This window comes from Papilio xuthus, unplaced genomic scaffold, assembly GCF_000836235.2.
Source record: "Papilio xuthus unplaced genomic scaffold, Pxut_1.1 DF827777.1, whole genome shotgun sequence".
In the NCBI taxonomy this organism is placed as follows: Eukaryota; Metazoa; Arthropoda; class Insecta; order Lepidoptera; family Papilionidae; genus Papilio; species Papilio xuthus.
This window is the reverse complement of record NW_013530872.1, coordinates 1,763,423-1,781,602: the sequence shown is the minus strand read 5'-3', so window position 1 is coordinate 1,781,602 and position 18,180 is coordinate 1,763,423. Positions and strand designations below refer to the sequence as shown.

Genomic DNA, 18,180 nt, shown 5'->3' with positions numbered 1-18,180 from the left:
AACCAAAAATTACACATTAACAGCATGCGTATTATTTTATTGAATTATGAAAATGTCATATTTACCGAATCCCAAAAGTTACTCCTCGAGTTCAATATTTTAATCTACTCAATTGTTACCTGACAGACAGTTGACAACTTGACGTTTAGTAAACAAATGCTTTGGATTTATACGATTATAGAAATTTGGAAGATTTAAAAACTTTAGGGAACCATTTATAGTTTGGGCGAGGCATATAATTATTTATAAAATCACAAAGAATAGCTTAGTGTTGTGTCCAAACTTACAAACAAATTACCTGAAAATGTCCCTAAGGTTTTTTACTAGAATGATTTTACCAAATACAATTAATAAGTTACAGATGTTAAACATATCTGCATATAATTTAAACAAAACCCTACCATCCTTGCGTAAGTTACTTTTTATCATGTAATTTATGACTATGAAAATGACCGTCTTATCGCTCCTATAATACTAGTCATATCCACTATTTCTTTAATTTTTTATTGCAGGCACATCAAGCCTAAATTTGCCGATAAATACGAACCAGTCAAGGCGGTTATACTCTGAAGATGCCAAACTTCAAGAAATGATTGTAGACTGTGAATATGTAAAAAATGCTACATCAAACAAAAATATTTTAATTGTTGATGTTCGCGAACCAGATGAGGTCAAGGAACATGGCAAAATTCCTAACAGCATTAACATTCCTTGTAAGTTGAAATTCTAATACAGATTATAACATAGTATTGATGTGTAGAGTTGTAAATAACAATTTATTTTTTAAATCTGTTTCCAAGTGGGAAATGTAACAACTGCTTTAAACTCACTATCAGAGAAAGAATTTGAACAAATGTATGGACAAAAAAAGCCATCGGAAGATAATGAAATAATCTTTTACTGCATGATTGGAAAGAGGTCTGGAATGGCACAACAAAATGCTTTAAGTGTTGGATATAAAAAGTAAGTTATGTCTGTAATTTATATAATTTTAATACTTTACTTTATTTCATAAATGCTTTTGTTACAGTGCTAAAAATTATGTTGGAAGCTGGACAGATTGGACAAGTAAAATTCAGTAGATTTAGATTTAGCAGTGTTCTACTTATTCATTTTATATATTTGAATAACAAGTCATTTATTCACAAATATGAAAAATATTATAATGAAAACTTTTGTTATTTAGAAAGTGTATATAAAATGTGAATGCACAAGAATAAAACCAAACTTTAGAATATTAAACTATTGTTAATTTCATTATTGACATTAGATTATGGAAGCCAAACTTTTTTTTAAACATAACATTAAATCATTGACACACCGGGGAATAATAGCAGTAGAACCTTGGTTCATAAATAAAATATAAAAAAACAATTGATGTTTTTAATTATTTTATTGGTCATATGTATTCATAAATAACACCAGCACCATGTTTATTCTTATTATGTCATATTATGCTTTGTAAGTCACAAAAAAAAATATGATTATTGCTGTCTACTAGACCAGTCATTCCAGCTACCCAGGTATGTTTTTGAACTGAAACAAAAAAAAAACATTTATGAGCAAATTGTTTAAAAATATTAACTATTCAAAATGTTCCTTTTTCAAATATGCTTTTATTGAGTTTAAAATACATTTGACCTAAGATAAGAGTTTATAAAAACAAAGTAACATGGTAATAATAACAGTTGGCAGTAAGAAATGAGCACATATTTCACATACACAACTAATTATGTTATTGTAAACTGTCAACAATTTTCTCAAATGGCAACCCAACCAGCCATACATGCACATATGCAATACTCAATTCTTTGCCTTACAGCTAACAAATACAAAGCATAATACATACTTGGAATATCCAAGTTTCAAAGCTTTATCAAGTGCTTCAGAGGAGCGTCTCCCTGACTGACAGTAGAAGATCAACTCATCAGATGATGTTGGCTTGCTCCGTTGGAAATTCTTTTTGAATTCATCATCAGACATTGATGTTAAAACATTTTGTACTTCACCCACTAAATACAGAAAAATAAATATAATTAAACATAGCCAATGTTCATAAAAACACTTTCTGAGTAGTGTTACTGCAGCCTGAAGTAGCTACAAGGCTTTACTTAAAAATTAAGCTTTCTATAAATATGTCTGACTTCTTCTTACACTGCTGCTGAATTAAAGTTTTTAATACCCATGATTCGTTTTTTAAGGCATCATTTCAGCCACTGCAGAAAGTATAGCCCACAACATTTTATATAAATTAAAAACTATCTACTATTATAATTATAATAAATAAAACAATTACATGGAATATTTATGCTTGAAGGTATCTTTCCAGTTGCCTTTATTTCATCTATATTTCTTACATCAATGATAACCTTTTCTGGTTGTTGGATCACCTTCAGCATGTCTTCGTAACTCACCACTCTCTTGGGATCCACCATTGTGCTAACAATTTCTTTCTTATTGCTGTATTCTTTTGATTGCTGTGTATATTGTAAGGCTAATGTGTTACAAGGCTGTAATACACCTAAAAGTATAGTTACAAAGTTGCTAATATTCATTATGTGCATATAAATATAGTAGAATTGAGAAGCATGTCAAGCATACCACACAACATATATTTCACTAATATAAAATTTTCCTGAAGAGTTTAAAATAGAGATGAAATATTAAAAAACACATAAATCGCTTAAGATCCAGATAAGGATCTTAAGGTTCATTAAAATAACCTTTTTTTGAAAACATGATTTGAACTACATTGTCCAAGGCTAATAAGAATTGACTAAATCACCATATTTTATACTCTAGCGGTGAAGAGAATAGTAGCTAACATCACAATATAACATCGGACCTACCACAAATAAATATATAAATACAAATATAAGTACATTTTCCAGCCCCCCACGATGTTAGAGTTTTCGCAGCATATTTGACGGAAGCTATTAAAGCTGCCATAGTTCAAACCACCAATCAATTACTCTAAATCACACAATTTCATGTATTCCACCCTTTACACACAACACAAACAAAAAAACACAATTTAAACAATAAAACAAGTAAACATGCCACGACTGATTTACATTTAAAAAGCATTTATACCTGCAGACCACTCGCATAAAATATTATTTATTAAATGAAGAACACAATACAATCGAGGTGAGTCTTTTTATGTTTACACTTTATCTTAGCGAGAACCAGAATTGAATTTGACAGTGATTGGTGACATAAAGTCGCAGTGTCATTTGTAAAGGAAAAATTCAAATGTCAACGAGTACAAAGAGTACTGCATATAGGATACCAGATTTATAACAGGACTTAATTAACTTTTAAATATTAAGATTGGTGAAATATCCAAATCCTGTTCTCCACCAAATCTGCATCTCCTTCCAAATACTTCTACCAGGAAGACGTGAGAAAAAAAATAAGTGGATGAAAACTAAATACTTTCATTTTACTTCTATATTGCGTGTGGTCATGATATACCCAGCAGCTGATGGACTCTTTCACTATCAATTACATTTATTGACAACATTATTTTGTTTAAGTATGTAGACAACGATAAATGTACTTCTTCGCCATACTACTTACCTGTTTTATAGGCTAGTACTCAGTTAATCTTAAGTTTTAAAAGTTCAAATAAAAGACCAGTTTTTATTTAATTTTTAATAAAATAAAATACCAATGATTACAAAAATACCTTTTTATGTATATCAGTCTTGATGATTGATAACAAAATTTATGAAATAAAAAATATATTGATTAGCTTATCAGAATTGTGATAGCAATATTTAAAATTACTTATAAATATTTTCTCAATGCCAATTATTTAATTATCTTTACAATTAAAACAGTCGAGTACTTAACAATAAAGCAAAAATCGAGTATATGAATAATAAATGATAATTGAAAATTATATAAAAATATCTCTTACAGGCAATAGAATTTAATTTAAGATTTACTTTTTTATCTTAATTTTAAAACACTGGTCTATGCATTAATTAAAATCTGTTACAAGTTTTTGATAAGAAAAGATCTTATGACAGGAATGTGGCAAAATTAAAATTAATACATATGCTAATTTTTTGCCACCTTTTCAAAATATTTTTTCTTTTCAGCTGGGTTAGGGATAATCTGCAAAAGAAACGAATTTCAACGATTAGTAAATCATACTAATGTTATAAATGCGAATATTGTGATGGATGGATGTTAGTTTGAAGGTATCTCCTGAATGGCTTAACGGATCTTGATGAAATTTGGCACAGATGTAGAACATAGTCAGGAAAAACATATAGGCTACTCATTAAGCATTTTTTTAATTCCATGCACACAGAGCCACGGGCCACATCTAGTTTAAAGTAATTTAATAAAATACTTATAGGAATTTATAAAATAATGTAAATGCTTATTTCTGTTTAAATTTTCTTTAAAATATTATAAGTTAACTCACAGTATCTTGGCCTGGTTTCCACCCAGCTGGGCATACTTCACCATGTTGGTCTGTGTACTGGAATGCTTGTACTAATCTTAAGGTCTCATCCACTGAACGGCCCACTGGCAAATCATTCATGGTGATCTGTCTTAGTATACCTTTGTCATCAATGATAAACAAGCCTCTGAGAGTGTGGCCCACATCTTCTAAGTACACTCCATAATCCTTAGCTATAGAATGTGTTAAATCACTCAATAGAGGGATGTTTATCTTTCCAAGACCACCTTCCTTGCGTGGTGTATTTATCCATGCCAGATGTGTAAAGTGTGAATCAACAGAGCATGCCACTACTTCAGTATTAATTTTCTTAAATTCTTCAATCCTTTCCGAAAATGCTAAGATTTCGGTTGGACAAACAAATGTACTGAAATTAAGAAAAAGTTAAGCTCTCATGTCAACTTATAATGAGTCAACATTTCTATGTATTAAATACTTACAAATCCAAAGGATAGAAGAAAAATACTAAATATTTCCCTTTAAAACTAGATAAGGATAGCTGTGTGATCTCTCCATTAATAACTGCAGTTGCCTCCCACTCGGGCGCCGGTTTGGATACTTAAAAAAAGTGTTATATTTTATAACATATCACTACCTCATATAGAATGAAATTTAAAATACGTACTCATTGCTTTAGTAAATTGCAATTTGTGATCGATTTTCCTAGCACCGCCGGGAAATACATTGCCACTTCCAAAGGAATAACAGGAATCACTTTCAAATATAGACGAATTACAAGTATTTATTGACCATATTATAAATAATATTGCACTACATATCGACTTCATGTTAAATTAGTAGAAATATCCTTTAAATGTTTGAGAAAATATGTAACATTAATAATTGCGAGGATCACATTAACCATCTAATCAGCGACAACGACACGTTTCTGATTTATGAAATAGTAACAAATCCAGTTCCCAATCACAATGATAATAACTGTTAATACTAGTGAAGTGACTATTACAAAACAATCGATATTTACGAACCATTTAAAAAGTAAATTAGCTAAAAAATATTAAGAAAAAAGCAATTCATTTTACATACAATTATATACAAAGGTCAGAAAAAGTTTGAATTAACCTGTTCGGATTTCAAAAATAACCTAACATATTTACTTACTTAACCACGTATATTATAAAATTTAACAGGTTTGGTTTAATGGTAAAGTCGAAAGTCGATAAAACGAAAACTTCACTATTTTCCGCTGTCAGACAGACACACTCTATGCTTAGCTCAGATAAAATAATTCATTTATGAAATGGCAGAAATACCACTGCCATTCGAAACAAATATTATTTTGATAACGCAAATATTCCGAGAAATAGAATTTTAACAAAACGTAGTCTTGTAATCGAATTTATACTAATTGGTGTGTAATAGTGGCCTCATTTAAACACAAGTTAAATTATTGTTAAGTTTAAGTAGTGAAGTGGCTTCTGGCTACACCGATGTTTAATCTTTGGTTTTTTCTGATTCGCATTCGCAGTCCCAAGCGAATGTCGAATATTATTTCTTTTGAATATTATTTTTATCTTTTAAAACCACCAAGAAAAATGAATTATTTCATCATTTTTAATATAATCTCCTGAGTTTGAAGTAATATCGGTCCATCGCAACTTTTTGCGGTAAGATTATAAAAGTTTCTTGGTTGGATCCACTTGTCGTTCATTATGGCGGTCTGATTACATTACTTTATGTTTGGTGTCATGTTGTTCACATTTTAGCATTCTGTAAAGCTAAAATGTTTCTATTGTGTTGAGTGCATAATTTATAATTTCCTGTTTTGTAGATGGACGTACAAGACGAAGGTGTTTTGGATGTTGACTTACTCCCTGACGATGGGTCAGACGATGAAGGTGAAGCGCCGCCGTCTTCTGGTATGACATTTTGTTTACAAATTGTCCCAAAATTATGGTTACTTATACAATTTTAAAAACAAGTGGATTTCGTTTCGTTTATTGAAAGTCACGTATGCTTCAAACTAACTAGGAGCGAAATTGCGTATATACTGTACTGGTTCATGCGTATATTAAGACATTCCGTTTATTATTTACAAATAGTTTGCCAAATTAAATTTACTAATTTGTGTTATTTAAATGTACAGAAATGTTTAAAAATAAACTATCAAACCTTTTATACCAATTATGATAATTTTCTTGTTTGTTATGGCACCATTATGTTAAGTTGAGAGGCTACTAATGTTGTGTACATCTTCGTACACCAAAATCTTCATATAAAAATAATTGTTGCAGATTTCTATGTGGGGCCTGGGTCAACACCAACATCATGTGCATCATCCCCACGTGGGGAGGAGCCTGCCTCTCCACATGGGGGTGCAGCACAACCAGCATTTTTTCACCACCAACCATATAGCCGACCATTCTTTACATCTGTTAGAAGAGGCCCCGGTAGACCACGGAAAGAGGGGCCTAAGTTAGCGAGGGAAGGAAAAATTGTCAGAAGGTAAATTACTTTAATGAAATTCAGAAAGTTATTTCATTTCAATATGTAGCCTAGGCCTTACTTCTTTTCTTTTAATTTTTTTTAGATATAGAGGAAATCCCGGTTCTTTAAGAGGAGCAAAACGACATCGTACTAGCCGTGATGATGCTCTTGATGAGGTAATGGATGAGGATGACTTCACCATGCCAGCACCAGAAGAACCACCCTATATGCCTGAAAAATGGTACAGTGTGTTTAAAATATTTTTTTTAAAGTATTGTTAGTATTTTCAATCTTTAGGAGATTGTAAAGGCCTGTTTACATCATCTGCTTCAAAATAAAATAGATTTTTTACATGTAGGAAGAAGTTCTGTAACTTTGATAACTGATGTAATTATTATACACAACAAAAAAGTCTAAGGAACACTCAATAATTATGTCAAAATGTTTCTAAAAATTGACATAATTAATAATTAGTATTTAAATAATTGTGTTAGTAAAAATTTAAATAGCTGTTTTTTTATTAGTTTGTATTTTTAAAAAGTGCTATCAAATTATTTTAAATTTAATATTATAGGCCTGGAAAAGTTTGTGCTCTCTGTAACCTGAGCGAGAGAAGTCAACTAGGGCAGGGTGAGATGCGTCAGGTACCATGTAACATTGAAGAGGGTGATGGTAGTTCAACACCAGCTATAATCAATTCTGGAGGTGCGACGCCAACAAGCATCTCAACACCAAGCACACCAACTTTACCAATGGCACCTGGGCTATCATCACCTCCACCTGAATCAATAGATCCAATGCAACAACATTTAGCTTTACCATTGAGTAGACGGCAGAAGGCTTTTAATAAATGCAAGTAAGTAAACAGTTGATCCCTTACAATTGTCCTAATTAGCCTTAATTTCAAAAGAGAAAAATATAGAAGTTGTTATGAGTCCTAATTAATAATACTATCTAATTCATTGATGTATATTACATCCTATATCCTTAAGGGTAGCTGATAAAAAAACTTAATTAGTAGTCATGTTCTTCCGGACCATGTTCTACATCTTTACCAAATATCAGCTAGATTCATGCAGTTGTTCTGGAGATACCTTCAAACAAAAATCCATCCATCTAAACATTTATAATATTAGTAAGTAGTAAGATTTGTTTTTATTTTAGGACACCACTGTTCAACATGGAGCACACAGATGAACTTTCTATCATTGGTTACTCAGAAAGTCTGGAACTGCCATCTGTTGTGTCTTCCAGTGCATTGTACATACACAGATGTTGTTTGGAATTTACTCCACCCTTTCAGGATCAGGTATTTATATTAACAGTATGTTATTTTTCTTTATTGAGCCTTGTATAAAATCTTGTGGTCTATAATTCACATTTTCTGTTTCTGGGTCATGTTTAAATTAAAATTGTATGATAATATTGATTTAAATCTTTGTCACTAGGTGGCGTCAGCTTCTAACGATGAAGATAAGAGTCAGTTAGAAGAAGCAAGAGTGAAAGGAATTGTTATTAATGCTTTATCAAGAAAGTGTGCCTTTTGTCAAAAATATGGGGCAAGCATTCCATGCAAGGTAAACAATATCATTTTATTAATTGGAAAAATAATATTTGATAGAAAAAATTGTTTGCTTATCGAGAGTTTGTTATTTCAGATGAGCTGTAGTAAATTTTTCCATTTGCCCTGTGTCTTGGCCTCGGGAGGTTTTATTGATTTTCATACAAAGTCATCTTTCTGCAAAGATCATTTATATCAAGTGCCACTTGTTTGTAAGTACTACTCTTTATTATTATATAGCTGTCGCCCGCGACTCCATCCGCGCGGAATTAAAAACAAACTTAATATATGGCTTATGTGTTCCTTCCAATCTATGTACTAGATCAATGCCAAATTTCAGCTAGATCCATGCAGCCATTCTAGAGATTCCTTTAAATAAACATCCTTCTATCTATATTAAGCTTATAGTGTAATATAATCTATTGAGGGGAATTACTTAATATGTTTGTAGTCTTTATGTACTATTCTAAAAATTTATATTGTCAGAATTTTTATAAAAAGGTTGCCTTAACTTAAAAGTACAAAAAGTTTTAGCAATGTGTCCTGTAGTAACATATAATTGTTTACATTTCAATTTTATGACAATTTTATTGTTTAAACTTTAACCTTTATACTTCTTAGGTACTGCTGATATTGAGTGCAGGACATGTAGAACTATTGGTGACATTTCCAACTTGATGACCTGTGTCACCTGCGGAGGACATTACCATGGAACTTGTGTAGGACTCGCTCAGATGCCAGGTGAGTTGAATGGACATAGATAGATATTTTAACAGCTTTAATTTTGAATATTATGTTTTATTTTTACTTGTTAGAAGAAGTATAAACTGCAAATATAAAAAATTTAAAAAATACATAAGCTTACTGTTAATATGTTTATGTTACTTTAAAGCAATCATTAAAATTGCTGATTGGAACACAATTAAATGAGAAAAGAGATAATTTTACTAGGTGCCACTTTGTCTTCCGGTGAGATGCAAGTTTATATTTCTGTTTGTGCAGGAGTACGCGCGGGCTGGTCGTGCCGCGGCTGCCGCGTGTGTCAGGTGTGCCGGGGCGAAGCGCCAGGCGACGCACGCGCCGTGGCCTGCGAGCACTGCGACAAGCTCTACCACGCCGCCTGTCTGCGCCCCGTCATGGCCACCGTGCCCAAGTACGGATGGAAGTGCAAGGTGATATACCATTTCATACAAACATAATATAATCACTCATTTAGACAATTTTTTTCTCAAACTATTTAGTATTGTTTCATTTTGTCTCAACACAGTTTATTAAATACATTTCTATTTATGATTCTCGTGTCACATGACAGGATCGCCATATAGGGTTAGTCGGGATAAAATAGTTTATATTTACATTTGACAACAAGATCTCATTTGAGTCACTTGTGTAGAACCATCGTTAATGTTAATATAATTTTAATTTCTCAAATTTGTTTTGACTTTTGTATGAGTAACACACATGGTAGCGTAGTGGAAGTAGACCTTAACTTATTATATATTGATGGCTACTTGTCAACATATTACCATTAACAAGTAATTAAGCAATGGTGATGTTGAGTTCGTTTTTGGGTTAAATGTTTCGTTGTGCATGCTAAGAAATGATTTGTGTGTTAGTGCTGCCGCGTGTGCTCTGACTGCGGGGCGCGGTCGCCGGGCGCGGGTCCCTCATCCCGCTGGCACGCGCACTACACTGTGTGCGACTCCTGCTACCAGCAGCGCAACAAAGGCTCCTTTTGCCCTCTGTGCCGGCGGGCGTACCGCGCGGCCGCTTACAGAGACATGATACGCTGTACTACATGCAGAAGGTAACACTAACTTACCTGTTATTCATTATTTATATAAATTCTTATAACTATGGGCTCCCCTGTCGAGGAAACCCCTCTTCTCTCTGGAAGAAATAACAGAAACAGAAATAAGTTATAACAAAGCTTCACAAACAAAAAGAGATTCTAAAAATTCAAACTTAAAGAATTTATGCTTCAATTTACACAGGATGCAGTATTGAGAGTATGATTTATATTTTATTAGTGAAAAGAATTTAGTTTTTTTAATGTTGCTGGATATTACTTTAGGTACGTGCACGGCGCTTGTGACCCGGATGCAGAACCGCAGCAGTACAGGCAGAAGAAAGACCAGAATCCATCCTATGAGTATAATTGTCCCATCTGCAAGTCTCACATGCAGATGTCTGGCTCCAAATCTGCTTGTAAGTAAAATACAAAATAAAAATTATTTAAAATTTTATCCATATTACTAAAGATTGGAAAAATTTTTCAACCGAAGATATAGTAATATTTATGTTTTAACAGCATTTGAAGACGATAGCTTGACCCAAAGTGGTCAAGACTCATCATACGGCGAGGAAAATTCACAAGAACAGGATCCTCTAGCTATTGAACCCAAAGTAAGATTTATTTTACTTTTAAATTGTAATAAAAAGAAATAATTTCGATATTTTAAATCTGTTAATAATATAGCCTTTGCAGCAGGCGGACGTTGGTCTCGGGAAGGGCAAACCATTTTCGGTGTCATCGAAAGTGGCGAAGAAAAAGATCGGCGGATATAAACTGAAGGGCGGATTCCCTCCAGCGGGTAAATTAGGCTTCCAAAAGCGACAGAGAGCTGTGCTCGATTTCGGTCGGAAGAGAGGATCGAAGCCTAAAATGAGAGGTGTCTTTGGTGTTCCGGGTTTAGGATTACAAAGACCCCAAGCCCCAGATAATAAAACTCCAGAAGATGACCCAGGTATTTATAACATAAATAATTTTATCTTAATATCTTCTAATATTAGAGTCCATATAGTAGAAATTTCATTTATTGTTGTTTTTGTAGGTGTAGAGAATAAACTTGTCCTATGTTCGAGTAAAGACAAGTTTGTACTGACACAAGACTTGTGCGTGATGTGCGGCGCCATCGGGACGGACTCTGAAGGCTGTCTCATAGCCTGTGCGCAGTGCGGGCAGTCATACCATCCTTATTGTGTTAATATCAAGGTGTGATTGCATTTATTTTAAAAATATTTAAAAAAGTGTAGTATTGGATATTTGCTAAGCTGTTTTTCTTTGGCGTAAACAGCTTAAATTTTAATGCCTGAAATCCTAACTACTAACTACTACTTAGAAAGAACGTTAGTTGTTCTGTTTAAAATTTATAATATCATTAAAGAAATAATGGATTTATGTTATTAAAGAGTTAAACTTTTTTTAGTTCACGTGGTTTAATGTATCCTTATGTTGTAGGTGTCCCAGGTGATAGTAAGTCTGGGTTGGCGCTGCCTGGACTGCACGGTGTGCGAGGGTTGCGGTACGCGCGGGGACGATGCGCTGCTGGTGCTGTGCGACGATTGCGACACCGCCTGGCACACGTACTGCGCGCGACCGCAGCTCGCGGACGTGCCGCGTGGCGCCTGGCGCTGCGAGCGATGTCGCCGATGTCGTGTCTGCGGCACCAGGGACACGCTCGCCTGGCGCGACAATTATACCGGTATAACACAAACGTTATATTTAAACCGATACCATAGGGAATAAATATCATTAAGTTCCTTTAGTTGTATTTAGTAACACTGTTATACTAAATTAACTATAATTTGTATGTAAAATCTACTATATTTTTAATGTTTATATGGACTTGGAGCATTTATTTATTTGTTTGTTATAATTTGTTTTAATAGTTTCGTCGTACCGCAATATAGGTACTTGTTTAAGGTTTTTTTTGTTGGTACTGAATGTGTGGTGTTACGTGTGTCAGAATGTGCACCGTGCGCGTCGCTGGTGATGTGCTGCGTGTGCGCGGAGCCGTACTCTGACGGCGAGCTGATCATCCAGTGCGAGGCGTGCCGGCGCTGGCTGCACGCCACCTGCGACAGCATACGCAGCGAGAACGACGCAGAGATATGCTGCCGGGCAGGGTTAGTAGTACTATTAATTTTAATAGCTCTAACACAAACCGAAAGGTCATCACGATATATGTGATCATATTGTACAATTTAATTTATGAGCATGACTAAGCAAAACTAATTCTATCCCCGACTTTACTTTTATTTATATAGTGGTTCTTTTTGATATGCCGATAGCCTAATAGTTAACTATTCGACTATTTTCGTTGCACAAGGCTAGTAAATTTTTAGTTATAATAAAATATATAAAAAAAAAATATTTTATAAAATAAAATATATGCAAATGATTTACATGCATTTTATCTGCCCTGTAGATATAAATGCATAATGTGCCGAGGTCGCGAGGTACCACCACCGCACGTATCACGCGCGCTGCCCGCGCCAGAGTGTGTCGGGGGCGGGGGCACGGGAGCGCGGCTGACGGCGCAGGCGCTCGGCCTGGCCGGCGAGTACTACGTCGACGATGTCTGCCTCTCACAGCGCGGCGCACACCACATGAAGCAGCTCGAGGCAGATATGGGCATCACGCATACAAGACGCAAGAGACGCTTCAAGAATGAAAATGCTGAGAAAGACGCCGGTGAGATATTTTGGAATACAAATATAAATTTCACTATAAATATAAGTTTATGTGGGAAAGATCGCGATGATAATCAATCAAGATCTTTCTCATGGCATAATTTAAATGCTTTGAGACGTTTTGTTATTTAGAAATTTCAATATAAGTAAATTGTGTTTTTCATAACGTCAGCCCCTAACGTAAAACTAAAAATATTCTTATTAATTTTAAGTACTTCAGTTAACTAAAATAGTTAGAAGTCATAGCATTATTAAGTTTTAGTTAAAATATGGCGGAAGTCTAACTAAAATTTTTCTGTGTTGGTCGCTGGCTTTATGGACTAGAAATAATGGCATCTATTGAAACAGTGGTTCAGAATGCAGACAACGAGTTGGCCGAGGATTCCAAGCCCGACAGCACAGCTGAAGTCAAAGACGAACCCGGTATGTCCACTTTATATTTTAACACACAAAGTAAACTCGCCAGGCGAGTTGGTCACACCGAACATGTCGAATGACTACATAAATTCAATATAAGGATAATAAAATGACTCGCTCTATTCACTCAAACAATGTATCTTGTTTTTGTGTTTGAATTAAAATATTTTTGCCATAGGATTAGCATCTAATACAAACTACAAAGAAGGTATGCTTTGGAACGTGGCAAGCGACGGCCCACCGCCTGAAGGATTCACAGTGTACTCTATAGAATCTGGTCTCACTGTGCTGAGAAGAAAACGACAGAGAAACCTAAACAAATTGGGCATTGGCGGCTTCGTGGTGCGACAGAGACAGGCGACCATCAAAGCGCAAGCCGACGATGACAAAGATGGCGACGGCACACAGGCGTCAGGAGGTAAGGAAATATATAATATAGAGATGTCGCTGCGTCCCGGTCCGCATGCATTTAAAAAAAAACTTAATTAGCAATATATGTGTTCTACTATGTATTTATGAACCTTATTGATGCTTAAATCAATAAAAATGTAATTAATAGTGGGTATTATTTTGTGATTTAATGCCGCGAATTGTTAATTTTGCAGAATCGCCAAGCAACAAGCGAAAACCTCGTCGCAAGCCTCGCTCTAAGCTAATGGAACAGTTCCCGTCCTACATGCAAGAAGCTTTCTTTGGCAAGGATTTACTCGAGCCTGTCAAACCCGCTGTCAGTTCTACTGGTAATATTTTTATTATCTACTCTATATTTACACCTTTAGTACTTTTTTAAAATTTAAATAACTTGTTTTACATATTTAAAGATTCAATAAAATGTAAAGACATCCCTTAACACATGTTTTTCGTTTTATCCTTACTTGACGAGATTAGAAGAAAATGGTAAATATTCTAATTTTTTAATAATTTCACCTGTTATATCACATACACTCATATAAGAAATGCTAACCAGTCAACTGTTGACAGGCAATCCATCAGAAAGTCCTGGCGGGTCAGTACGTGGAGGTACTCCGGAGGGTTACCGCGAGCTGCGCGACTTCAAGCTGGACATTGACAACTCTGACAGCGAGGGCGAGGACGTGCTCGCCGCGCTCACCAGCTACAATGACAATGATACTTCCTTTGTTATTGCACTCAATACGGTCAGTATGAAGACTTACTCCTGTATTTGGTACTGAATATCTGACATACAGTCGAACCTGGATAAATGAGATCTATAAGCTAGCTAGCAAGAAAAATATTGCGGTCCCTTGGACTCTCGCTTATATAGGTTCAAATGAATATTTACTTACATCTTTCAAAACATGTTCATTACATTGAATATGTTTTCAAACTATGTCATTCTTGTTAGATGAAATCAGATATTAGTGTCATTGAAAATGTCCAATCTGTGAATCTCCTATTACTGTTTCTTAACTAGAAGAAGTTTAGCAATGAAGTCTCTGATTAAGAATTTTACTACAGTGCTTATCATTCTGACTATTCACTGATCCATTATCTCATTTTAATATACTTATTTTTTTTTCATAAATAGGAGGAACTCGACCTATTACATTCTCTGAAGCCAAAAGAGGAGAAAGAAGATCTATCGAGCAATATTAATTCAGACGGCACAGCAAAGATAAAGCTGGAACATCCAGAAGACGGACAACTGAAACATACAGAAGACTCCACAGCACTAAAGAATGCTATCTTAGGCCCTCAGCCCAGTGAGGCTGAACAGCCACCTCCTGCACCAACGGAAAATATACCTACAGTGCATAGTACTAAGACAGAAACTGTTAGTAGCGGTAAGTTCATTAAATAATGAAAAAACAAATAAAACATGAGTTTAAGTTGGCATTCATGTTTTTAGTTAATTTTCAGTACCTGTTGAAGATTTATATTTATATAAAGTGCCAATATGGTCTTAGCCTCTTTTTTCCAAGCTTTGCATAGCATAATACGCGCGTTTTTGTACTCATAGAAAGCAAAGTATGAAGCTTTGATATTAGTCAGTGAGGCGCAGTGATACTTTCGTCCATCCTTATCTTCTAGTGACTTAGCGTTAATTTAATATTTAGAGACAGGAGGGTCGTCGCAAGGGTCGACGATATCGCCGAAGGACGAGCTGTCACTTCTGGGTGTCAACCTGGACGCAATGGTACGCGACACGCTGCCCGACATGGACGGCAATGACGTCGATGAAATATTCAAAGGCGTACTCACTGATGACTCACAGGTAATTACTATGGACTATTTCAAATATTTTGTGCCATGAAAATATATGACACATCTTTGTTAAAGTCTTTAATAAATTCGGTACTAGACATTATTCAGTGAAACTTGTCTTATAGCTATTTAGAAAATTTAACAATAATCGTTTGTTTTAGGAGTCGCAAGAATCGTCTGCATCGTATGTGAACTCAATGGCGAGCACGCCGTACTCACAACAACGACAACAGCTGCAGAGTCCAATGGACTACGCCTCACCCTATCACAATGATTTTGGTAGCAAGTAAGAATTTCAAAAATATAACTTTTCATTGGAATTCATATTCATGGAACCTATAAAGTGTATTCTACTGTTGGTTTACATTTGTTCCTGTCGTATTCTAGTGGTGGATTTGATTACTGGACTGGACTAGTGTAAACCAGGCGTAATTTTTCACTTATAATTTTTATAAAAAAAATGTTTTTGTTGTAACGCATACAGATTTTGCGCATAAAATATGAAAATTTTATTTTAATATTACATATAGACACTCCAATTTTGAAGCGTTCTGCGCTAAATAAAAACATTGAACTTAGCTGAAATGGTACATGAAATATTAGTAAAATTATTAAAATGTTATAAATAAATTTACCTGTATGGGTTAACAGCATTAAAATTGTATGTTTAACACAACAGCAGCAGCAGCGCGCTGAGCCCGCTGTTCTCTGAGTGCGGGTCGGGCGCGTGGAGCGAGCAGCCCGCCGCGCCACCGCCCTCCTACAACCAGCGCAGTGCTGACAAGATGCGCGCAGACGAGAGTCAGTCAAATATTATATTACACTCGCATACCTTGTTTCACAACACCCTCTCTCGCTCAACACACGCTCACCTCGCTGGCTAGCTAGTATCCTATAATATGGTGATGTCCTAATTAGTCAATTCCACTTCGCTCTACTCTTGACATCTTCAATCAATGTCAAATCATTTTTCAAATGGTGTTCCAATTTCAGTATAATCTAATTACCTACAGCAAGAAATAGAGCCTTACTTAGTTCATTAATCTATTTAGTTTTATTATATATATGTTATTTAATTGTATATGTTTATTTGTAGGTTTAGGATCAGCGGCAACAATATCAGCTGTGCTGTACGCGAACACCAACCATCCAGAATGGAAGACCGAGTTCCCCAATTGGGTGGACCGGTGCAAGCAGATACTTAAGAAATGGCGCGCTTTACCCTCCGAGCAGAAAGCGCCATACTTGCAGCGAGCAAGAGATAATCGCAGCGCAATAAGAATGAAGAAAGCACAACAAGTAAGTCCGCTTTCCGTGTTTAAGATGTGTGTGCTAACCCAACTCACTTACCACTGTGTTTACAATGTGTGCTCTTCACCTATGCTTGTTCACATGAAATATTTGTTGGCAAATTACTACAACTAAATATTTTAACACAACTATTAAATAAAACAGTCATGATATCTTCTCGGCTTTAGTGATAATGGAATTGTCTGTTTTTCCTAAAGAGAATGTGCGGGATGACATTGTGTCAGTACAATGTCACTGAGCTCGATCCCCATAGTAATGTTTGCAAACAAATATTTTGGTGATTTTAAGCTATAGTCATTTTAATTCATTTTACCTTAAATATTTTATATGTTTTTTATGAATTATTTAAGGTAATATGCATTGATATGAATAGATTAGAAACGGTATTTGCTAGTCACTACGGAGTGATGTTCAATAAAGGCTGTGGATTCTGTCGCTTTACGCTGCAATTTTAAATGCACTTGTAAATAATATACATAGTCTAGATAAAGTTTCATAATCATTAGAAATGTATACGGCTAAAACAAATCTTATGTTTTATAGCCTTATGTTATATTTTCATGGACAAGTGTAATTGTAACAGACAGTTTTGTTTAAAAGCGATAGGATCTACAGTTCTTAGTTTCTTCTTATTTGTCTTAGGAAAAATATTATATCTTTTGTTTTGTATAATTTTTTTTGATATAATTTAATTTTTATATAAAAAGAGCGAGTATTTATGTATACGTGTATGTAATATATTCAATATACTGTAAATTTTATTAAAAGTGCATTTATCTGCGACTGAGGAAACACATTGTACTAACGTTAGATATAAAATTCATTGAGATGTATGTTTTGCTATAATTTGAGTCCAGCATAGTTGTCATCTATAAAAAAATATATGTACGGTTTATATACGAATATTGTGTTTTAACTTGTCATATTTTTTTAGAATCAATGATTTTGTAAATATGCTGATTTTATTTATAACGTACAATAAGTAATCGGACGCGGGTTTCGTCTCGTTTGTTGGAGTTTCATTCTTACGACACGAGCGCACCGTGTGTGGCCACATTCTAAGAGTTACGTGCGCGACAGAGCACGGGCGGCACGAGCGACACCGAGGGAACGAGCAGCGTGACCGCCCCGACCGGCGTGGCGAGCGTGACTGGCGTTTCGAGCGTGCCGAGCGGCGTGACGGTCATGCCCACCGTGCCGAGCGTCGTGACAGGCAGCGTGACGAGCGCGGGCCCGCCGGTGCGCGCGCCCAACGTGACGG

General features: G+C 35.1%; 4 protein-coding genes across 6 annotated transcripts in view; 2 read left to right on the top strand and 2 right to left on the bottom strand.

Annotated features, from left to right (window-relative positions):
• The first annotated feature begins 126 nt into the window (after positions 1 to 126).
• On the top strand, positions 127 to 1,374 carry LOC106115605 (putative thiosulfate sulfurtransferase, mitochondrial). The gene is made up of 4 exons (XM_013309039.1): positions 127 to 410; positions 513 to 713; positions 801 to 963; positions 1,031 to 1,374. Exons 1-4 carry the CDS (start codon positions 305 to 307, stop codon positions 1,080 to 1,082), a joined length of 522 nt encoding a protein of 173 aa, XP_013164493.1. The 5' UTR covers positions 127 to 304; the 3' UTR covers positions 1,083 to 1,374.
• Positions 1,375 to 1,383: 9 nt separating this feature from the next.
• LOC106115604 (thiosulfate sulfurtransferase/rhodanese-like domain-containing protein 3) lies at positions 1,384 to 3,216 on the bottom strand. 3 transcript variants are annotated; one of them, XM_013309038.1, is made up of 4 exons: positions 3,094 to 3,216; positions 2,297 to 2,521; positions 1,850 to 2,012; positions 1,384 to 1,536 (listed from the first exon to the last, which is right to left on the bottom strand). In XM_013309038.1, exons 2-4 carry the CDS (start codon positions 2,433 to 2,435, stop codon positions 1,485 to 1,487), a joined length of 354 nt encoding a protein of 117 aa, XP_013164492.1. In that variant the 5' UTR covers positions 2,436 to 2,521; positions 3,094 to 3,216; the 3' UTR covers positions 1,384 to 1,484. The 3 variants fall into 3 exon arrangements, with proteins under 3 accessions (XP_013164492.1, XP_013164490.1, XP_013164491.1); XM_013309036.1 differs by lacking the exon at positions 3,094 to 3,216 and adding an exon at positions 2,850 to 3,085 and having other exon boundaries at positions 1,402 to 1,536; XM_013309037.1 differs by lacking the exon at positions 3,094 to 3,216 and adding an exon at positions 2,883 to 3,085 and having other exon boundaries at positions 1,402 to 1,536.
• A 710-nt stretch (positions 3,217 to 3,926) lies between these two features.
• Prx4 (Peroxiredoxin 4) lies at positions 3,927 to 5,414 on the bottom strand. Its single transcript, XM_013309052.1, has 4 exons — positions 5,106 to 5,414; positions 4,921 to 5,038; positions 4,442 to 4,847; positions 3,927 to 4,125 (listed from the first exon to the last, which is right to left on the bottom strand). The coding sequence occupies exons 1-4, from the start codon at positions 5,266 to 5,268 to the stop codon at positions 4,069 to 4,071; spliced, it is 744 nt and encodes a 247-aa protein (XP_013164506.1). The 5' UTR covers positions 5,269 to 5,414; the 3' UTR covers positions 3,927 to 4,068.
• Positions 5,415 to 5,953: 539 nt separating this feature from the next.
• Positions 5,954 to 18,180, top strand: part of LOC106115553 (histone-lysine N-methyltransferase 2C) — a 32,242-nt gene continuing 20,015 nt past the window's right edge. The window contains exons 1-28 of the mRNA XM_013308983.1: positions 5,954 to 6,108; positions 6,273 to 6,360; positions 6,736 to 6,946; positions 7,032 to 7,169; positions 7,503 to 7,784; positions 8,093 to 8,237; positions 8,377 to 8,505; positions 8,587 to 8,701; positions 9,111 to 9,230; positions 9,492 to 9,661; positions 10,106 to 10,296; positions 10,564 to 10,697; positions 10,801 to 10,895; positions 10,969 to 11,236; positions 11,324 to 11,484; positions 11,731 to 11,974; positions 12,239 to 12,398; positions 12,701 to 12,966; positions 13,290 to 13,388; positions 13,561 to 13,800; positions 13,988 to 14,122; positions 14,364 to 14,539; positions 14,932 to 15,187; positions 15,461 to 15,618; positions 15,770 to 15,894; positions 16,288 to 16,409; positions 16,705 to 16,907; positions 18,000 to 18,158. Coding sequence (XP_013164437.1) covers positions 6,273 to 6,360; positions 6,736 to 6,946; positions 7,032 to 7,169; positions 7,503 to 7,784; positions 8,093 to 8,237; positions 8,377 to 8,505; positions 8,587 to 8,701; positions 9,111 to 9,230; positions 9,492 to 9,661; positions 10,106 to 10,296; positions 10,564 to 10,697; positions 10,801 to 10,895; positions 10,969 to 11,236; positions 11,324 to 11,484; positions 11,731 to 11,974; positions 12,239 to 12,398; positions 12,701 to 12,966; positions 13,290 to 13,388; positions 13,561 to 13,800; positions 13,988 to 14,122; positions 14,364 to 14,539; positions 14,932 to 15,187; positions 15,461 to 15,618; positions 15,770 to 15,894; positions 16,288 to 16,409; positions 16,705 to 16,907; positions 18,000 to 18,158 — 4,590 coding nt within the window. The 5' untranslated portion in view covers positions 5,954 to 6,108. The remainder of the gene's footprint in view (positions 6,109 to 6,272; positions 6,361 to 6,735; positions 6,947 to 7,031; positions 7,170 to 7,502; positions 7,785 to 8,092; positions 8,238 to 8,376; positions 8,506 to 8,586; positions 8,702 to 9,110; positions 9,231 to 9,491; positions 9,662 to 10,105; positions 10,297 to 10,563; positions 10,698 to 10,800; positions 10,896 to 10,968; positions 11,237 to 11,323; positions 11,485 to 11,730; positions 11,975 to 12,238; positions 12,399 to 12,700; positions 12,967 to 13,289; positions 13,389 to 13,560; positions 13,801 to 13,987; positions 14,123 to 14,363; positions 14,540 to 14,931; positions 15,188 to 15,460; positions 15,619 to 15,769; positions 15,895 to 16,287; positions 16,410 to 16,704; positions 16,908 to 17,999; positions 18,159 to 18,180) is intronic.